Raw genomic sequence first — 22,513 nt, forward strand, 5'->3', positions numbered from 1 at the left:
ATCGCCCGAACTACATCCAAGGAATGCAACGCGAATTCTCGAGGATGACTGGGCTTAGGACACAGGGAAGGCAATACAATGTCCTCATTCAACTGAAACTCTGAAACCACCTTAGGCAGAAAGGATGGATTCGGACGCAAAACAACCTTATCCCTATGAACCACCAGATATGGGGAACGACAGGATAATGCAGCCAGTTCTGACACCCTGCGTGCAGAAGTAATGGCCACCAAGAAGGCCACCTTCTGGGATAAAGTAAGCAAGGGAATCTCCCTGATATCTTCAAAGGGAGGTTTCTGAAGAACCGACAGCACCAAATTAAGATCCCAGGGCGGTAAGGGTGCGCGCACTGGTGGAGCCAGGTGTCGCACTCCCTGGATGAAACTCCGCATCAAGGAATGAGTAGCCAGAGGCTTCTGAAGGAAGATTGCTAATGCTGAAACCTGACCCTTGATAGTGCTCAAGGTCAGTTTCTGCTCAACCCCCTTTTGCAAAAAAGCCAATATTCGGGCCACCGAATAAGAACGTGGAGGGAACCCAAGGGATTCACACCACGCAATATAAGACTTCCATGTGCGATGATAGACTTTTCTGGAAGTCGCTTTCCTTGCTTTAATTAGAGTAGGAATCACTGAAGTTGACAACCCCTTGTCCTACAGCACCTGGGTCTCAATAGCCAGGCCTTTAAGCCAGCGATCGTAAAGCAGGATGGAAGATCGGTCCCTGCGACAGCAGATCCTCCCTGAGAGGAAGTCTCCAAGGAACGTCTGCGACCAGCCTGACCAGGTCGGCGTACCAGACCCGACGAGGCCAGTCCGGAGCTACCAGGATAACTGGCATACAATAGCTGATACTGCCCCCACGGGGCGATCAGTGCGTCTGCTAGAGGATCACGGGAGCGAGCCACAAACCTCCGCACTTTCCTGTTGAGCCGAGATGCCAACAGATCTACATTCGGGGTTCCCCAACGAAGGCACAGTTGGTGGAATACCTCTGGATGAAGAGACCATTCCCCTTGATCCAGAATCTGACGGCTGAGATAATCTGCCTGTCAATTCTCCACCCCCGGAATGAATACCGCAGAGAGAGCTGGAACAATCCGTTCCGCCCAACGAAGAATGCTGGCCACTTCTCTGGCCACCAGGACACTCTTGGTGCACCCCTGGTGATTGACGTAAGCCACTGCTGTGGCATTGTCCGCCTGGATCCGCACCGGGCTGCCCCGGAGCTGCTCGGTCCAATGAATCAGACAAAGTCTGATCGCTCTTAGTTCCAATACATTTATCGGTAACCTGGACTCTTCCAGGGACCAAAGCCCCTGAGCAGATAATTTGCCGAGAATTCCTCCCCACCCGGATAGACTGGCATCCGTGGTGACAATCGTCCAGTATATTGGAAGAAATGACTTCCCCTGGCTGAGCATCGGAGACCGAAGCCACCAGACCAGAGACTCCCTGGTCCGCTCGCTCAGTCGGATCCGATTGTCCAGGGAATCTGGATTCCGGTTCCATTTGAGAAGAATCTCTTTTTGAAGGATTTGGGTATGGGACTGGGCAAATGGTACTGCCTCGAAGGAAGCCACCATCAGACCCAGGGCCCTCATGCAAGTCCGAAGGGAAGGCCAGTTGTCGGATAGTAACAACTGAATCGTTGATTGAATCTTCTGGAGTTTCTCCGCAGGGAGAAACACTTTTGCCCTGGATGTGTCTAAAATTAGACCTAGATATTCCAGCCTCCTGGTGGGAACCAGAGATGACTTCTGCAAGTTCACCAGCCACCCGAACTCTTGCAAAGAGATCGTGGTGATCTCCAAGTTTAGCAACAGAGTCTACGGAGACTCCGCACGGAGCCGAAGATCGTCTAGGTAACCTAGAATCGATATGCCTCGCTGTCGCAACAGTGCCAACACTGGGGCCAACACCCTTGTGAAGACCCGGGGATCCTGACTAGACAGAAAAAAACTGACATCCTGTAGCAGGAAGTGAGAGGATATACCCTCTGGGACTGCCCCTAGGGTGTGGCCAGAACGTTTTCTTCTGCCTAGTGTCCTACTCCTGTAGAGGGCAGTATAACCCAATTTGATATTAATCAAAGAGGACTGCGTCTGTCAATGAGCGACACTAAGAAGTGAGAGGAAAAAGGTCTCTGAAAAATAACCGCTAAGGTAGAGATTTGATCTTTGATGATGAACCACTGGAGGGAGAGTGGGCAAACGTCAAATGGCCAATATCCTTTATTGAAATGATGTAAAAAAAATAGTGTCAGCCGTCAGGCCTTTATCATGGCGAAACGCGTTGCTTGTTTTATAGCAGTTTCAGGTAATTGTAATAAAGGATATTGCCATTTGACGTTTAGCCGAGTACAGACTGCCCCTCCAGTGGTTCACAGTACACAGAGGCATCAGCAGCCTTTCAGTCTGAGCACTGTGTGGAGCTGAGGATTGAAGGATGGTAGCAGCAGCACTAAACATTTTTGCATTGAGCTTTAATGATACTAAAGGCCAAAATGGTGATCCAGAACAGTTTGGAGAAAACGTGTGTGTGTGTGTGTGTGTGTGTGTGTGTGTGTGTGTGTGTGTGTGTGTGTGTGTGTATGTATGTATGTATATATATATATATATATATATATATATATACACATATACATACATACACACACATGTACACACACATATATATATATATATATATATATATATATATATATATATATATATATATATATATATATTATACACAGTGCCTTGCGAAAGTATTAGGCCCCCTTGAACTTTGACCTTTTGCCACATTTCAGGCTTCAAACATAAAGATTTAAAACTGTAATTTTTTGTGAAGAATCAACAACAAGTGATACACAATCATGAAGTGGAACGAAATTTATTGGATATTTCAAACTTGGTTAACAAATAAAAAACTGAAAAATTGGGCGTGCAAATTATTTAGCCCCTTTACTTTCAGTGCAGCAAACTCTCTCCAGAAGTTCAGTGAGGATCTCTGAATGATCCAATGTTGACCTAAATGACTAATGATGATAAATAGAATCCACCTGTGTGTAATCAAGTCTCCGTATAAATGCACCTGCACTGCGATAGTCTCAGAGGTCTGTTTAAAGCGCAGAGAGCATCATTAAAGCGGAGTTCCGGGCACAAAATCGATATTTTTTTTTTGTGCCCGTCCGCTTCTACACCTTCACCTGAAAAGGAATTGGATAGTTAGGTTTTTCTTTTTTATTTACTCACCTTGTAATTGAAGATCGAAGATACTCACCTAGTCTTCACTTCCTCCCTCTGTGCCGCGGCTCCGCCGTCACTTCCGGGCTTGCACTGATTCCTGGGAGCTGAACGTCATCGCTCCCAGGAATCAATGCGACGGCACCGGCCCCGCTTGTCAATTCCCCTGCTTAACAGCTTCTGGGCATGCCCAGAAGCTGTGGAGGAATGCGGCACCGCACCGGAAGTGACGAGAGGGGCCGGTGCAGGCGCATTCTGGGAGAAGAAGACGCCGAAGAGGACCGCGCCGGCTTCAGCTGCCCACAAGAGAGATGGAAACGCTGTGGAAGAAATTTTATAAGTGAGTATTTCTTCTAAAAGGTAAGTGCGAACCGGGACAGATCAGAGGCTAGCCTTTGTGGAATGTGCTAGCCCTGCCTGTCCCGGGGGTATGTTTATTGAAAAATGACTTCTGTGCCCGGAACTCCGCTTTAAGAACAAGGAACACACCAGGCAGGTCCGAGATACCGTTGTGGAGAAGTTTAAAGCCGGATTTGGATACAAAAAGATTTCCCAAGCTTTAAACATCCCAAGGAGCACTGTGCAAGCAATAATATTGAAATGGGAGTATCAGACCACTGCAAATCTACGAATACCTGACCGTCCCTCTAAACTTTCAGCTCATACAAGGAGAAGACTGATCAGAGATGCAGCCAAGAGGCCCATGATCACTCTGGATGAACTGCAGAGATCTACAGCTGAGGTGGGAGACTCTGTCCATAGGACAACAATCAGTCGTATACTGCACAAATCTGCCTTTATGGAAGAGTGGCAAGAAGAAAGCCATTTCTTAAAGATATCCATAAAAAGTGTCGTTTAAAGTTTGCTACAAGCCACCTGGGAGACACCAAACATGTGGAAGAAGGTGCTCTGGTCAGATGAAACCAAAATCAAACTTTTTGGCAACAATGCGAAATGTTATGTTTGGCATAAAAGCAACACAGCTCATCACCCTGAACACACCATCCCCACTGTCAAACATGGTGGCAGCATCATGGTTTGTGCCTGCTTTCTTCAGCAGGGACAGGGAAGATGGTTAAAATTGATGGGAAGATGGGTGGAGACAAATACAGGACCATTCTGGAAGAAAACCTGATGGAGTCTGCAAAAGACCTGAGACTGGGACGGAGATTTGTCTTCCAACAAGACAATGATCCAAAACATAAAGCAAAATCTACAATGGAATTGTTCACAAATAAACATATCCAGGTGTTAAAATGGCCAAGTCAAAGTCCAGACCTGAATCCAATCGAGAATCTGTGGAAAGAACTGAAAACTGCTGTTCTCAAATGCTCTCCATCCAACCTCACCGAGCTCGAGCTGTTTTGCAAGGAGGAATGGGCAAAAATTTCAGTCTCTCGATGTGCAAAACTGATAGAGACATACCCCAAGCGACTTACAGCTGTAATCGTAGCAAAAGGTGGCGCTACAAAGTATTAACTTAAAAATTGGGCGTGCAAAATTATTCAGCCCCCTTCAGTTTTTTTATTTGTTAAAAAAGTTTGAAATATCCAATAAATTTCATTCCACTTCATGATTGTGTTCCACTTGTTGTTGATTCTTCACAAAAAATTACAGTTTTATATCTTTATGTTTGAAGCCTGAAATGTGGTAAAAGGTTGAAAAGTTCAAGGGGGCAGAATACTTTCGCAAGGCACTGTATGTATATATATATATATATATATATATATATATATACACACACATACATATACACAATACACACATATATAACGGAATTTTTGTAAAATCTTACCTGTAAAATTCCTTTCTCTGAGTCCTCCGACAGTCGCCGCCACCTCTAAGTCATCACTATTGGGTATTGACTTCTGCTCCGCAGGAGTAGCTAGGCATATACACACCCATGGGGGCTGTCCCTCTGGTCAATACCCCCTGCAGTGACACTCCCAACTCAGTTTGGTAGCATAGCAGTAAGTGTACAAGAAAGAACCCCAAAAGAGGGGCGGGGTGGGGGCGGCGACTGTCGGAGGACTCAGAGAAAGGAATTTTACAGGTAAGATTTTACAAAAATTCCATTTTCTCCTACGTCCTCCAACAGTCGCCGCCACCTCTAATGCCCCATACACACGTGCAGATTATCTGCAGACTTACCTTTTCTATGTAGTGCAAGGGGCATAAGTCATCACTATTGGGATGTCCCAAAGCAGTGTAGACATGAGGGGTGGGAGACGCAACCGTAGAAAAAAGGCAACGCAGTACCCACATCAGAGAAAGGAACCTTACACGCACAGCAAGAGAACCTTCTGGGCAACAGAAAAAGCTCAACAGGAGCAACAGCCCAGGAAAGCAAATATCCAGGGGATAAAACAACCCCAACAGTCAGGGACCCACAACAAAACAAGGGTCCCTCACGACACCGCCACACTGAGAACTTTGCGGCCAAAGGAGGCATCAGCTGATGCTAGAACATCTACCTTATAGAATTTTGAAAAGGTGTGCACTGACGACCAAGTCGCAGCCTTGCACACCTGGGCCACCGAGGCATGATGCCAGTAGGCCCAGGACGCACTCAAAGATCTGGTAGAGTGCGCCTTAACAGGGAAGGGTGGAACACCGTTCCTTCAAAGCATAGGCCTGTTCAATGGTCTGTCTGATCCATTTGGCAATGGTCGCTGCAGACGCAGCCATGCCCTTCCGAGGTCCTTCAGGAAGAACAAAGAGGAAATCCGTCTTCCGAAAGGATTCAGTGGATGACAGGTAAACCCTGATCGCCCTGACAACATCCAAGGAATGCAATGCAACCTCCTTGGGATACTTAGGCTTCGTACAAAGCGAAGGCAGGACAATGTCCTCATTAAGGTGGAACTCAGAGACCACCTTAGGAAGAAAAGACGGGTGTGGTCGCAAGACAACCTTATCCGTGTGAATTACTAAGTAAGGAGAGCGGCAAGACAACGCCACTAAAAAGGCAACGATATCTCCCGAATATTTTCAAAGGGAGAACGCTGTAATACGGACAGAACCAAGTTCAAGTCCCATGGAGGTAAAGGCTCCCTCCTGGGAGGAGCCAAATGTCACACACCTTGAAGGAAGGTGCGAATTAAGGAATGAGACACCACAGGGCGTTGGAAAAGAATAGCCAGTGCAGACACCTGGCCCTTTTATCGTGGCCAGCGCCAGGTGCTGGTCCACCCCCGACTGGAGGAAAGCTAGCACTCTCGACACCGAGTACGAGCGAGGGGAGAACCCCCTGGACTCACACCAGGCGAAATAAGCTTTCCAGGTACGGTAATAGACTTTACCAGAGGAGGTTTTCCTAGCCTTGATCAGAGTAGGAATGACCTCAGGGGAGAGACCCCTGTCTCTCAGGACCTGGGTCTCAACAGCCAGGCCGTTAAAGCCAGCGACTGTAAAGCAGGATGGAAGATCGTCCCTGAGACAGTAGATCGTCCCGCATTGGCAGCCGCCAAGGAGGCGCCACTGCCAGGTGAACAATGTCCGCGTACCAGGACCGGCGTGGCCAGTCCGGTGCCACTAGAATCACCAGGTGCGGTTCCGAGGTCAACCTGCGAAGGAACCTTGACAACAACTGAATCGGAGGAAAGGCATACATCAGACGATACTGATGCCAAGGGGCCACCAACGCGAGGCGTCTGCCAGAGGATCGCGCGTTCTTGCCACAAACCTTTCCACCTTGTGGTTTAGTCGAGACGCGAACAGATCCACGTCCGGGGATCCCCATTTCGCACACAGCAGTTGGAAGACCTCCGGGTGTAGGGACCATTCCCCCTGGTCCAGGGTCTGGCGGCTCAGATAGTCGGCCTGCCAATTCTCCATACCCGGAATGTGAACCTCTGAAATCGCCGGGACATGAGTCTCGGCCCAAGACAGAATGTCGGTCACCTCCCGGGCCCTCCTGGTGCCCCCTTGGTGGTTGATGTAAGCCACCATGGTAGCATTGTCCGTCTGTACCCAAACCGGACAGCCCCGAAGTCGATCCGACCACTGGAAGAGACAGAGTTTTATCGCTCTTAATTCCAAAATGTTGATCGGAAGGGATGATTCCTCCCCCGACCCAGTGCCCTGGGCAGACAGGGTGCCCAGGACTCCACCCCAGCCCGACAGGCTGGCATCTGTGGTAATCACCGTCCACAGCAGCGGATGGAAGGACTTCCGGGGACCGGAGCCACCACAGAAGATCCATTCTGGTCCGGCGACTCAATGAGACACTCAGATCCAACGACTGAGGTAGTCTGTCCCACCTGGCCAGGATCTCCGTTTGAAGAGACCGTGTGTGGAACTGAGCAAACGGTATCGCCTCAAAGGCTGACACCATCAACCCCAGGGACCGCATGCAGGTCCTGAGTGACGAGGACGGCCTGTCCCTGAGGGACCTGATCTCATCCTGTAAAGTCCGGAGCTTGTCCTCCGGCAAGAACACCTTTGCTTGAGCAGAGTCCAGAACCATGCCCAGATAGGGAAGACGAACCGAAGGAGACAAGGTCGACTTCTGTACGTTGATGGTCCATCTGAACTCCTAAAGCGTCTGTACCGTGATGGACAGATTGCGCAACAGGTCCTGGCTGACACTCGATCTTAAGAGGAGATTGTCTAGATATCCCAAGACCGCAATGCCCTGTGCCCTTAGTAGGCCCAGAACAGGCGCCAACACTTTGGTAAAGACCCTTGGAGCCGAAGCGAGACCGAAAGGTATCGCCACAAACTGATAGTGGTCCTCCGCTATTGCAAACCGAAGGTACCTCTGGCGACCCTGGAAAATGGGGATGTGTAGGTACGCATCCTTCAGGTCTATAGAGGCCATGAATTCCCCCGGACTCAGGGAGGCCACCACCGAACGGAGAGATTCCATACGGAACTTTCGAACGCGCACGAATCGGTTCAGTGCTTTCAGGTCCAGAATAGGACGCACCTTGCCCTTCTTTCTGGGCACAGTGAACAGATTGGAATAGAACCCCCCAAACCTGTCCCGATGAGGCACCGGGACAATCACCCCCTGGGCAAGGAGGTCCTGCACCGCTTGATGCAGGTCCTGCAGGCGCCCTGGAGTCAAATGAAGATTTGAGGGAAAAAAATCTGTCCGCCGGCCGAGAAAGGAATTCGATCTTGTACCCTGATCGAATGATTTCCTGAACCCACCTGTCCGGAATTCGGAGCAGCCAAGGTTGGAGGAAACCGCGCAAACGTCCCCCCACCCCTGAAACGCGTGAGGGCGCCCCTTCAGGCAGAGGCGGATTGACCCGCCGCACCGGCACTGCCGGACTTCTGTTTGCTAGTCCAGGGCTTCTTCTGGCTACCTTGGCCCTTGAATGGCTTGCCCTTGGTTTGGTTCCGAAAGGCACGAAAGGACCCTTGATTGGGTCGAGAGGCGGAACCCCGCTTGCCAAGAAAGGACTTGTTCTTCGGGTTCTGGGGCGGCATGGTGCTCTTGCCCCCCGTGACGCCTTTTACCAAGGTATCCAACGCCTCGCCAAAAAATCAAGAACCAGCATAGGGAAAATCAGCAACTGTTTTCCATGAGGTCTGGTCAGCCGACCAGCTCTTCAGCCAGATCAGTCGACGGTTAAGCACCGCAACACTAGACAGGCGTGCTACCAAAGGGGCCTCAGTTAAGGCCGCATCACACAAATACATGACTCCTTGGTGAATTTGATCCACCATGTCCAGCCTGGCAGGTGGGACAGAATCAGACACGAGGTTGCGCCGAAGCACCTTAGTCCAATCAGCCACCGCCTGAGCCACCAGAACGGACGCGAAAACAGGTTTGAGCAAGGAACCCGCCACCGTGTAGGAATGGCGGGCCAGAGACTCCAACCTCCTGTCCGTGGGATCCCGAAAAACCAGGGTGGTCTCAGTAGGAATTAAGGTAGCCTTGTTCAATACGGCCACAGTGTGATCCACCTGTGGAGGCACACACCATCGCGATTCCGTAGCCACCTAGGTACCATGAATGGACGTTTCAAAGTGCGCCACAGTTCATTAACAGTGTAATGAAACTCAGCGGGGCAGGGAAAAACCTGCGCCGACTTGCAGGTCCTGTGAGTCCCAAAAGAGGACACAATGCCCGGAGGACTGGGCTCATCCTCCAAATGTAGCGTTTCCTTTACAGAGGAAATCAACTCATCCATAGTTGCGCGTTCTGCAGGCGTCCCCGGGGGAGAATCATAAACCCCCTCCACCTCCGCCTCCCCCTCAGACCCCAGAGGGTCCAAGGATGAGCGAGACCCTGAAAAGGGCCCGCCCGCCGCAGCAGCCATATCACCATCTGAATCAGAGGAGAGAGATAATCTGGGCCTCTTCCTAGCAGCACGTTCAGCCATCAGCACCTCCATTTTGGACACTAAAGACGCCACTACAGCGGCCAAATCAGGCATAACAGGGGCCACAGCAGGACTGGGGCCCCCACCAGATCTGTAGGGAATTTGCTGTCCTGAGATTCCATTGCTCAAGGTAAAAATAACAGTGCAATAAAAGGGTACTGTCCCTTTAAAACCGCTGCGGAGTGCGCAGCCCACCGCTATATGTACAGTCACCAAAGAACCCCAAAAGGAGAAGAAAACTGAGCCAGAAATGACAAAACAGAAGGTTATGGAAGAGACAGTCTGCAGAGCCCACAGAGTGTTACCACATAGATCGCTGCTTCAGAGGAAAAGGAAGTGAGGTCATGAGAGGCTGAACTATAAGCTGCAAGTGACCCAGGGAAAATGGCTGCCCATAGAACTGAATGGGAGGCTTCGGGAAAATGGCCGCCGACATGTGCATGGAACGATCGTTCTGCCACCCGCCGGATGGCGTCAAAACAGCATGTAAATCAGCCCACAGTGAAGCCAACATGCCTGCCCAAAGTAAAGATGGCGGACCGCTCGGTTTTTCCCCGCTGCGGCCGCCACACAACGTCTGCACCCCCAAACCCACACCGAAGTGACACAGGGGAAGGGGCCCCCAAATATATATACCGCACCGCAGCGCATGTATAAAGAAGATTGCAACAGGGAGCCTCACACCGGCACAGACATGGGGGACACACAGCAACACAGGACTGCCACCCCAGACAGAGGCCCCACACAGACATACTTACCTGTACCAGATGGCGTGGGGAGCCTCTCAGAACGGAAAGCAGCTGTCCTCATCTGACAGGGAATGCCGTCGTGCCAAGGACATTACACTGCAATATCGCAGATGTGTCCAGTGAGGTAGCCACCTCACGGCTGCATCCCTGCTGCGAACAGGGATGGGTCGTTCATAATGCCAGGATGAACCATGGCTGAACGCTCGATGGCGGGCTGGGGGTCCCTCTGACCCTCTGCCCTGGAGAACCAGGCGGTCAGTCCGATTCCCAGCTCCGCATTAATCCATCTTCATCCGAAGAGTCGACTAAAACTAAAGCTGACAAAAGAAACAGCTAGTATATCAAAGAAAAAACTGACATTTTGAAATAAAATCAAATAAAAAAGATCAGAAGGCTGAGACCGGAGCCCCAGCACAGGGAAAGCCTAACTACTCCTGACGCTAGGCAGAAACAAACTGAGTTTGCAATTTTGATATTTATATTAGAAAATAGGAGAATATATATATATATATATATTCTCCTATTTTCTAATATAAATATCAAAATTGCCATTGCCCATTGGGAAACTCTCCTTTTCACAAAAATACCAGTTAGGGCTCTTTCACACGGGCGATCTGATCAGATCCGCCTGTCAGTGTTTTAGGCGGATCTGATCGGATCCTCCATGCAGCTCTATGGGGCAGCGGATGTCAGCGGAGACACCTCCGCTGCCATCCGTATCCGATCCTGTGCGTGAAATCTGTACGGATGGAAACCCTATTTTTCCATCCGTTCAGTAATCGGATCGGATCTGATGAGAGCGGACAGGCAGTCCGCTCTCATCCGATCCCCCATAGAGGGCAGTGGGGGCTGAGACACCTCCCTCTCTGCTCTGCAAGCGGAGACGGAGCTGTCTTCCGCCGGCTCAGCGGGGATCGCGGATCGATCCCCGCTGAGCAACACGGATCCGCCTACGGAGGCGGACCGTGTGAAAGAGCCCTTAAGGTGAAAAAAAAATAAAATAAAACATTAAAAACTTAAAATTTTTCTTCCCAATTTTTGCAACTTTTCATTTCAAACTTAGTGCTGCCAATGTTTACTTTCTGTTTCCATGAATGGGAAAGACGTTATAGAAACTACAGCCAGTTATAGAACAATTAAACAATTTATTTAAAAAATATTTAACTATTACACTGTACCATGTATATATAATATATATATATATATATATAGAATAAAGGATTCTTACAATAAAACATCTTTATACAAGTAATAATATAAGAAATATCAGAGTGGGGAGCTCTGCTGTGTAAACACACCATACGTCTGAAATGACATTTGCTGACAACGGTGCAGATTTGCACGATTTAGAAAAAAAAAAAGCAGCAATTTCAAAATATACATTTAATGCAAGCTATACACCACTAGCTGGATCACTGGAGCGGAGTCTAACACGTCGGAAAGTGAGTGATCTGATATAACACATGACAGTTCAGCCGGACAAGCCGTGTTGATTTTGTCTCCTCTGCACCGGGAGGGCAGCTGCTTGTTGCCACCCCTGAGAGGTCCTGCAGGCCCGTGTGGCACTGAAGTCTTTTTTTAGCTCCCATAATGCACTTTGATGCTGCAGATGATGAGCGGCTAAAAGCTTAGTCCTAATTCACAACGGCCAGGGTAAGTCGCTGAAATCCACCGGGCCGCCGAGTCCTGCGTCTGCTTCCAGGAGACTCATGATTACCGCCATGGCTGCCTCGTCGTTGCTGGGGCTGCTCGATCCGTGGTCTGTTTCTATCATGTCCATCCCCATCTGGGAGTTCTCGCCTACAACCAAGACAAGTTGTATTAGCGTGTGCGACCGTGCGTGCCGCTAAACAGTCACAATCGTGTCTGGGAATCTGTCATGAGCCTAAGGAGTGTGTCTGAAGGACTACACGACTGCGCATGCTCACTAGGTACATGGGCTGAGTACCAATGTTATGTGTGTCGGGGGAGGGGGGATAGAAGGGAAGGACATTCCAAGCAGTGACGGGAACCCTAATTGGATGATATTCAGTTTTCTCTGTGCTCCGGGTATTATGGTTCGCATGTTGATGTAATACAAGTTTATTTGAAAAAAAAAAGGAAGCTTTTTACTTTTAATTTCATTTTGTGGTTCCACTTCCTGGTTCTGTGAGGCCCTGACTATAGGACTACATTACCAGTGCCTAAAAAAGATGCCTACTGGGAAGGCAATGCCACCAATGCCTTTAGGGAGATCTCATTCGTAAACTACAAGATCTGGATAATAAGCCTTCAGAACTTGGGGTGCCACTCCAGGAAATATCATATAATGCTCCAGTGACTCACACGAATTGTAGGTGGTGGCAGTGAGAGAGCCCACCCCTATGTACACACATGTGGGAAGGAAGAGGATAAAATGCCACCCTCCAGGAAAAACAGCCCAGGTGGAAAGGAAAGTGAAAGTAGCTTTCAGCCCGATTCCTCCCAGGCCATGTATGACGCGTTTCGTCCCGTCCACAGAGCTTAGTCTGACTGAGCCCTGTAGATGTGTGTGTGGGGTGGGGGGAGAACGTGTCAAGAGGGCATGGCCTAGGAGTCGGGCTGAAGTCACTTTCACTTTTCTTTTTCCTGGAGAGCGGAGTTTTATCCCCAGCCCATCCCTACGTACACACATGGGAAAGAGGATAAAATGCCGTCTTCCAGGAAAAACAGCCCAGGTGGAAAAGAAAGTGAAAGACATGGACTGGGAGGAATCAGGCTGAAGCTACTGACACTTTTCATCCCATCCACAGAGCTTAGTCTTACTGGGCCCTTTAGGTGGGCCAAAATGTGTCAGAAGGCGTGGCCTGGGAGGAGTCAAGCTGAAGCTACTTTTACTTTCTTTTCCACCTGGGCTGTTTTTCCTGGAAGGCATTTTTATCCTCTTTCCCCTGTGTGTACATAGGGGATGGGCTGAGGACAAAACTCCACCCCTCCAGGAAAAAGTGAAAAGAAAGTGACTTCAGCCCAACTCCTACCAGGCCACACCAGCTGACACGTATCGCCCCACCTACTGGGCTCAGTCAAGCCTAAGCTCTGTGGAGGGGACGAAATGCGTCTGAAAGTGGCTTCAGCCTGATCCTACCAGGCTATGCAAACGCATTTTTGTCCCGTCCACAGAGCTTAGTCTGACTAAGCCCTGTAAGTGGGGGGAAACTTGTTAAAAGGGCGTGGCCTAATAGGAGTCGGGCTGAAGTCGCTTTCCTTTTCCTGGAAGGAGGAGCTTTATCCTCAGTCCATCCCTATGTACACACACACACATACATAGGAAAGAGGCTGAAATGCCGCCTTCCAGGAAAAACCACCCAAGTGGAAAATAAAGTGAAAGTAGCCTCAGCCTGATTCCTCCCAGGTCATGTCTTTACACATTTCATCCCATCCACAGAGCTTAGTCTGACTGAGCCCTGTAGGTGGGGGGAAACTTGTCAGAGGGCGTGGCCTCATAGGAGTCGGGCTGAAGTCGCTTTCCTTTTCACCTGGGCTCTTTTTCCTGGAGGGAGGAGTTTTATCCTCAGCCCATCCCTATGTACACACATAGGAAAGAGGATAAAATACTGCCTTCCAGGAAAAACCACCCATGTGGAAAAGAAACAAGAAAGAGCAAAACGTGTGAACAAGCACTAAAAAAAAAAAAAACAGAAAAAAAAACAAAAAAAAAAAAAAAGGTCAACAATGAACAAAAAAGGCCCACTGGACTTTTTATTAACATTCTTTTACCTAGAGGGCAGTTTCTAAAAGGAAGGCTCCCCTTTAACCTGCTCTCCTGCAGCCTTCTAGCAATGGCGGCATGGCATTTCTCAGGGCGGGTTACTTGATGGTGATAAAAGCAGACCAGGCCAGCAAAATGTGCACTGGAAATCTGGTGTGACTGGGTGATAACGCAGGAGGAGGAGCGACAGGGACAGAGAGTTGTCACCTAATAACAGGAGGTGACTGTACAAGGGGATCATTTAAATTAGGAACGTACAAATTAAAATATTAAAAAAGTTGAGATTTTGGTTTATACCAACTGTAACCACTCACGGACCAGCTACAGTACATATGCCGTGGTGAGGGCGGGGTCACAATCACGTACATGGGTTTGGGCGTGCAGCGTGTCTCCCCCACGACACATGGTGCTGTGGTTGGCTCAGGTACCATGTGATAGCTGTGGGTCAATCATAGCATAGGAAACACAGCTGTTATTAATGAATTCATTCATATCAGCTTTGTTGACATTGTATAGTGATCACATGATCACCGGAGCCGAGCACCGGAATCCACACTCGCGAGTATGGACACAGCTTGGTCAGCTTGGCACTGCACTACTCCCGATTTTTAACATTGGCGTCTATGGGAAATCTTGGTCAGCTTGATATGGCACTACTCCCAAACCATAAGTGACAGGGATACCAAACTTAGGGAGCATCGAGAGGGGACACAGGACTACAACATATCCTATTTTGTGGTCGGCCAACTTGCCTAGGTAATCTGCCATGTCATAGTCCTGGTTCCCCTTAACATGCTCCCCAAGTTTGGTGTCCTTGTCACTTATGGTTTGGGAGCAGTGCCATGTCAAGCTGACCAAGATTTCCTATGGAGCTTGTGTATTTACATGCATTGAGAAGTGAAAAAGGTATTGCTTCACTAAGTACATTTTGGTTTTACATACATGCTCTGGTCCCATTGTGTGCTTAAAAGTGGGGTATGCCTGTATTCTGTGATTTAGGGAGAATTAGGCGGACACTTTAGATTTACTAAAACTGGAGTGCAGAAAATCTGGTGCAGCTCTGCATAGAAACCAATCAGCTTCCAGGTTTTATTGTCAAAGCCTAACCACTCTTGGGCCAGAAGATTTTCCCTCTTAATGACCAGGCCCTATTTTGTGATTCGGCACTGCGTTACTTTAACGGACAATTGCGCGGTCGTGCGATGCTGTACCCAAATAAAATGGACGTCCTTTTTTTCCCACAAACAGAGCTTTCTTTTGGTGGTATTTGAACACCTCTGCGATTTATTTTTTTATTTTTTGCGTTATAAACAAATAAAGAGCGACAATTCTGAAAAAAATAATATTTTTCACATTTTTTTTATATGAAATTCCCCAAAAAAAATGTAAAAATCAAAATTTTTTAACATTTTAGGCCAATTTGTTTTCTGCTACATATATTTGGTAAAAAAAAAAAAAAAACGCAATAAGCGTATTTTGATTGGTTTGCACAAAAGTTATTGCGTCTACTAACTACGAGAAAATATTTATGTCATTTTTATTGTTTTTTTTACTAGTAATGGCGGCGATCTGCGATTTTTAGTGGGACTGCGACATTGCGGCGCACAGATCGGACCCTTGCCTGACATTTTTTACACTTTTGGGGGGACCAGTGACATTACTACAGTAATCAGTGCTAAAAAATATGCACTGTTGCTGTAATAATGACACTGGCAGGGAAGGGGTTAAGTTGGTGATCAAAGGGTTAAATGTAAGCCTAGGGGAGTGATTCTAACTGTGGGGGGAGGGGCTTGTGAAATTATCATAGAGACCTGTGATCCTATTATAGAAGGATCACAGGAGCTCTGTGATCATTGCAGGCAGAAGAACGGTCAGCTGTGTTTACATCAGCCGTCCGTCCTTTTCTCTCAGCGGGGAGCGTTTGCGGGTGTCAGGCGGCAATCGGAGCCTCCTGACACCCGCACTGGCTTCCCCGCTGACAATTGGGGGCGGGAGCGCTCTTGCTTGCCCCCTAGCTCCTCCCAGGCAGATGACATTTACGAACGTGATTTTGCATGGGAGAGCCACTCTGCCGATGTATATATACAGTAAGCTGGTGGTTAATAGAACAAGCTGAAGTTAGAAGCCGATTGGCTGCACCAGATTTTGGGCTCTCCGGTTTTTGTAATCCTTTGGCCGGAGATAGAAAAATGGATTTTTGTAAAATCTTACCGTAAAATCCTTTTCTCTTAGCTCATTGACAGACGTAGTCCTCGGTGATACAGCACCTTCGGGTTATGTTGCCTCCACAGGAGCAGGACTAGACAGGAAATTAAAAAGCTCTGGCCACACCCTAGGGGCAGTCCCAGAGGGTATATCCTCTCTCTCTCTGCCTCAGCAAATCAGTTATGTCAAAAAGCAGTCTTTAGAGATTTTAACCCAACCCAACTCAAAAACAGAGGGGCGGGGACTACGTCTGTCAATGAGCTAAGAGAAAAGGATTTTACGGTAAGATTTTACAAAAATCCATTTTTCTCTAGCGCTCATTGACAGACGTAGTCCTCGGTGATACAGCACCTTCGGGACGTCCCAGAGCAGTATCACAAATGAGGGGTGGGAAAATGAAAATCAAATCCCAATCTAGAAGGCCCAACCGGTGCCAACTAGAAGTTTACAATGCTCATCCTTAATGATGAGACTCAACAAAAAAGAAAATTTTTTTTTTTTTTTTTTTTTTCAAACAGAAAAAAACCCTCGAGGTAGACCACCGGTCTCCTCAAATTGCGGCCTGCAAAACCTTGCGGCCAAATGAGGCATCCGCCGATGCCGTCACATCAATTTTATAGAATTTTGTAAAGGTATGTACCGACGACCAGGTGGCCGCCTTACATACCTGGACCACTGACGCCTGATGGCGAAAGGCCCAGGAAGTACTGAGCGCTCGAGTGGAGTGCGCCCTAACAGGGAACGGAGGACTCTGACCCTTAATAGAATAAGCCTGGACCACCGTTTGTCTAATCCATTTGGCAATGGTCGCGGCAGATGCAGGCAAACCCTTTCTGGGGCCATCCGTGATCACAAAAAGTGAATCCGTCTTACGGAATGATTCCGTAGCTTTCAGGTATACCCTGATTGCCCGAACCACATCTAAGGAATGCAACGCATGTTCCCGATGATGCTTGGGCTGAGGACACAAGGAAGGTAGTACAATATCTTCATTCAGATGAAAATCTGAAACCACCTTAGGAAGAAAAGATGGCTTAGGATGAAGTACTACCTTATCCCTATGAATCACTAGGTATGGGGACTGGCATGATAATGCAGCCAGTTCTGACACCCTGCGAGCAGAAGTGATAGCCACCAAGAAGGCCACCTTCTGGGATAAAGTAAGCAAGGGAATCTCCCTGATGTTTTCAAAGGGAGGTTTCTGTAGAACCGACAAAACTAAATTAAGATCCCAGGGCGGTAAGGGCGCGCGGACTGGAGGAGCCAGGTGCCGCACCCCCTGGATGAAATTCCGCACCAAGGATTTGGTAGCTAAAGGTTTCTGAAAGAAGATTGCTAATGCTGAAACTTGACCCTTGATGGTGCTCAAGGCTAGCTTCTGCTCAACCCCTTGTTGCAAAAAAGCCAATATTCGAGTCACCGAATAGGTACGTGGAGGAAATCCTAAAGATTCGCACCACGCAATATAAGTCTTCCATGTGTGATAATAGACCTTGCTGGAAGTCGCTTTCCTTGCTTTAATAAGGGTAGGAATGACTGAAGCTGACAAACCTCTGTCCTTCAGTACTTGGGTCTCAATGGCCAGGCCATTAAAACCAGCGACTGTAAAGCACGATGGTAAATTGGTCCTTGAGACCACAGACACTCCCTGAGACAAAGTTCCCACGGAACGTCTGCGACTAGCATGTCCAAGTCGGCCAGGCCGGCTTGACGAGGCCAGCCTAGAATTTCTAGGACCACTGGCGCTGATTGGATCTGAACCAGGCGTCCCTAGAGGTATCTGGCCCCGACCATCCGAGAAAGTCTGGTCGTTTTTTGTTCCCACACATTTATCAGATACCTGATAGTTATCAGGAAAGGTGATCTTTTCTGGTTGAACCTCAGGGACCGAAGTCACCCGGCTAGAGGCTTCTTGGCCTGTCTGGTCAACCAGATCCGATTCCTGTGAGGCATTGGGACTAATCTTAGGAAAAGGTAAAGGAAAAGATCTATTCAGGGAACGGTAACTACCGCTTCCTGTAGTACTTAAATGTTGGAAGGGAAGAATCGCACCGGTAATAGTAGTTGATGCTCGATCTAATGTCCTGAATACCGGTGAAAACGTCCCCCCACCCTGAAACCGGGTGGGGGCGCACCTTCAGGCTGTGTACTCCTTTGCTTGGGGTTTGGCTGAGTTGGTCCTCTGTTTGTCCGACCAGCCTTTCTTGAACCCTCCTGGAGGAGTCTTGCCTTTCCCGCTTGTTCCAGCCGGGCGCCCTTTATGGGCGGTAAAGAAAGGTCCTCGCTTGTTGCGAGGTCCCTTAGCTTTAGCAGCCTGTGGCAAAAAAGTGCTCTTGCCCCCAGTGGCATCCTTAATGATTTCATCTAGGGTGGCCCCAAATAGACGATTCCCCTGAAAGGGGAGATTTGTCAAGGTCTTTTTGGAACCTAGGTCAGCTGACCAGCATTTTAACCACAGCACACGTCTGAGGATAACCGCTGACATAGATGCATGCCCTAATAGGGGAGTAGTGTCCAAGGCTGCGTCACAGATAAACTGTAGCCCTTGTATAATCTGTTCCATCAAATCAGATGTCTCCTGGGGAATATCTTTTCCCCTAAGGTCTTGGCGTACCATTCTCGCCCATTCGGTAAGTGTCTGAGAAACTAGACCAATAACAATTACTGGTCTAAATGCTGACCCTATCAGAGAGAAGATGGTGCGGGACTCTGCTTCCATCTTTCGATCCACCGGATCCTTAAAGGATGAAGTGTCCTCCACTGGGATAACCGTGGCTTTATTCAGCCTGGAAATAGGTGGATCCACCACTGGTGGTACCGTCCATTTCTTAATGATGGATTCCTCAAACGGATAGCGTCTAGCAATACGCTTGGAAATAGTAAAGGTACGTTTAGAATGCTCCCATTCTCCTTTAATCTGATTACCGAAACATTTGGGTACAGGAAAAACCTTCACCGTTTTGATGGGCTTGTTAGTACCAAAAGGAATCTCTGTTTCAGTTGCCTCTGCCGGTAAAGCATCAAGTTTTAAGGTTTCCTGCACTGCCACAACTAGTGCGTCCACCAATGCTTCTTCCTGAATTATAGCAGGAGAAGAAACGTCCTCCTCACTGTCTGAGGGAGCTTTACCTGAGGTAACAGCCCTTGCAGAGGGACCTGCAGCTGCAGTGACCATCTCTGAATCTGAGTCAGAGGTGTCAGATGGTATAGGGGTAGGCGGGGGTCGCTTCCTTGACCCCCGTCCCTGACAGGCCGCCTCCACCCGAGCCACCATAGACTCCAAAATTGCTGTAAATGACTCTATACTCTGTGCACCGGCGGGTCCCGTGGCCCCCTCGAGGGAAACAGGTGGGGGAATATGTGTGGCAGGGTCCATGATAATTCCAGTCACTTCCTGGATAATATAATTCAAAAATAAAACTTTTTTTTTTTTTTTTTTCAGACCCCCAGCGCCACAAAAGCCCCTTAGTGTTACCTGCTAGGGATCCCTATCGATCGAGAGAGAGAGAGAGATAGACCCCCAGGCTCACCACTTGATGCTCAGAGTTTAACTGCAACAGGTTACAGCGCTGTCTTGACAAACAGGAAGTCTTCTGGCTGGCTGCCCAGGAAGAAAGGAGGCGGCTCCGCCCCTCTGCACGCCTTCCGGCGCCTCCCCTAGCTCCACGAGGTGTTTGGATCACCTCAAACATGGCCGCCCCCATGCTGGAGACACGAGGCTACGCCAAAATGGCGGCTCGTGCAATTCAGCAAAAAAAATGGCGGCGGCCTGTACTGAATAGCGGTGTGCTGCAGGGCACACAACACTATCTCTGCATGGGGATTTGGCGTGGTTGGCGGTACCGGCCCTGGCGGACCGCATGGCGGTTCGGAAGGCCTGCTTATAGCTGGAGATCTGATTTAGGAAGGCAGTCTACATGTCCGTGGCTTCTGACTGGTAGGTACCTTATTCTTATCACAGTAAGATTCCCAGAATGCCACTGATTACAATCTTTTAAACATGTATACAATTAGATTGTTAGCTCCCAAACCAAGCCTCCTGGCTCTTTGCACATAAAATCACACTCAAAGTAGGGGGATCTGTGTCATGTTATAGGATAGAGGGGGACTCTATCTTACCATACAGAGAGGGGCCCGCGTTCACCACAAGACCCGTCAGGGGAAAAGGGGGAACATACTACTCACCATACCGGAACCAGACGGGCACCAACTCCTGACAGTACCCCTCTCCACCGGGGCGGGAGGGCTGTCGACCGATATGGACGCCGTGACTCATGGTCTTTGGCGTTTCAGCGAGACGTTTAACTCGCGGGGTCAGTCCCTTAATGGGACTTTGTCGCGGCCGACCCAGCGCGGAGCTATGGCCTGCACGCGCTCGTAGGCTGAACTGGGGTGACCACCGGATCTCAACATCCAGCCCGTCGCCCAGTTCAGCTTTCTTGCTTGAAGATCTCACAGGAACACTGGAGAAAAAAAGCTATCTAAAAAATCTTTTAAGAAAAAAATCTTGCCAGGACCGAAGATCCCAGCAAGGTGTCTAGGTCCTTACTCCTAACTAGACAGAAAATAACTGATTTGCTGAGGCAGAGAGAGAGAGGATATACCCTCTGGGACTGCCCCTGGGGTGTGGCCAGAGCTTTTTAATTTCCTGTCTAGTCCTGCTCCTGTGGAGGCAACATAACCCGAAGGTGCTGTATCACCGAGGACTACGTCTGTCAATGAGCGATAGAGAAATACAATTTCCTTAGGGTGGGGGATCTTATATATCTGTCATCAGACTCCTTACCCATCATCGAGGAACTGTCTGAATACGGGAAGCCAGAATTGTCCTGCAGGTGCGCGGGTCCTAACCCGGAGCTTGGTAGATCCAGGGGGCCACCATTTAAAATCTATAAAAACAATAGGAAATAAAGATCAGAAATCCATTTCATAGAGCGAGGAACGCAAAGCAGCCAACCGAACCTACAGATAACAATGAGGTATAATCAATATGGAAGGGATTCCGGAAACTTCTCCACAAGGTCCGCACTCCGACCCCCCACCAATCTTCTCCACAGTCACAGAGACTGGAAGCACTCCGACCCCCCCACCGATCTCCTCTGATCACTGAGACTTGAAGCACTCCGACCCCCCCACAATCTCCTCTGATCACTGAGACTGGAAGCACTCCGACCCCCCCATCGATTTCCTCTTAACACAGAGAATGGAAGCACTCCGACCCCCCCACCGATCTCCTCCTCGATCGCTGAGACTGGAAGCACTCCGACCCCCCCCATCGATCTCCTCTGATCACCGAGACTGGAAGCACTCTGAACCCCCCACCGATCCCCTCTGATCACAGAGACTGGAAGCACTCCGACCCCCCCCCCCCCCATCGATCTCCTCTGATCACTGAGACTGGAAGCACTCCGACCCCCCCACGATCTCCTCTTATCACTGAGACTGGAAGCACTCCGACCCCCCCATCGATCTCCTCTTATCACTGAGACTAGAAGCACTCCGACCCCCCCATCGATCTCCTCTGATCACAGAGAATGGAAGCACCCCGACCCCCCCACCGATCTCCTCCACGATCACTGAGACTGGAAGCACTCCGACCCCCCGCTGATCTCCTCACAGTCACTGAGACTGGAAGCACTCGACTCCCCACGATCTCCTCCACAGTCACAGAGACTGGAAGCACTCCGACCCCCCCACCGATCTCCTCTGATCACTGAGACTGGAAGCACTCCGACCCCCCACGATCTCCTCCACAGTAACAGAGACTGGAAGCACTCCGACCCCCCATCGATCTCCTCTGATCGCTGAGACTGGAAGCACTCCGACCCCCCACCAATCTCCTCTGATCGCTGAGACTGGAAGCACTCCGACCCCCCACCAATCTCCTCTGATCGCTGAGACTGGAAGCACTCCGACCCCCCCACCAATCTCCTCTGATCGCTGAGACTGGAAGCACTCCGACCCCCCACCAATCTCCTCTGATCGCTGAGACTGGAAGCACTCCGACCCCCCCCATCGATCTCCTCTGATCACTGAGACTGGAAGCACTCCGACCCCCCCACGATCTCCTCTTATCACTGAGACTGGAAGCACTCCGACCCCCCATCGATCTCCTCTGATCGCTGAGACTGGAAGCACTCCGACACCCCCCCCCCCGATCTCCTCTGATCACTGAGACTGGAAGCACTCCGACCCCCCCCCCCGATCTCCTTTGATCACTGAGACTGGAAGCACTCTGAACCCCCCACCGATCCCCTCTGATCAC

General features: G+C 49.3%; 1 protein-coding gene and 1 long non-coding RNA gene across 2 annotated transcripts in view; both read right to left on the reverse strand.

The window, feature by feature from the left end:
- The window catches only part of LOC309565378, a 724,777-nt gene that overhangs the window by 20,991 nt on the left and 681,273 nt on the right, over positions 1-22,513 (reverse strand). The window lies entirely within an intron of this gene.
- Positions 11,442-22,513, reverse strand: part of BMAL1 (basic helix-loop-helix ARNT like 1) — a 146,241-nt gene continuing 135,169 nt past the window's right edge. Inside the window, exons 18-19 of the mRNA XM_082270283.1 lie at positions 21,035-21,137; positions 11,442-12,116 (exon numbers count right to left, since the gene is read on the reverse strand). Coding sequence (XP_082126409.1) covers positions 11,956-12,116; positions 21,035-21,137 — 264 coding nt within the window. The 3' untranslated portion in view covers positions 11,442-11,955. The remainder of the gene's footprint in view (positions 12,117-21,034; positions 21,138-22,513) is intronic.

Source organism: Pelophylax lessonae (assembly GCF_965119305.1).
Source record: "Pelophylax lessonae genome assembly, chromosome: 10".
Lineage (NCBI taxonomy): Eukaryota > Metazoa > Chordata > Amphibia > Anura > Ranidae > Pelophylax > Pelophylax lessonae.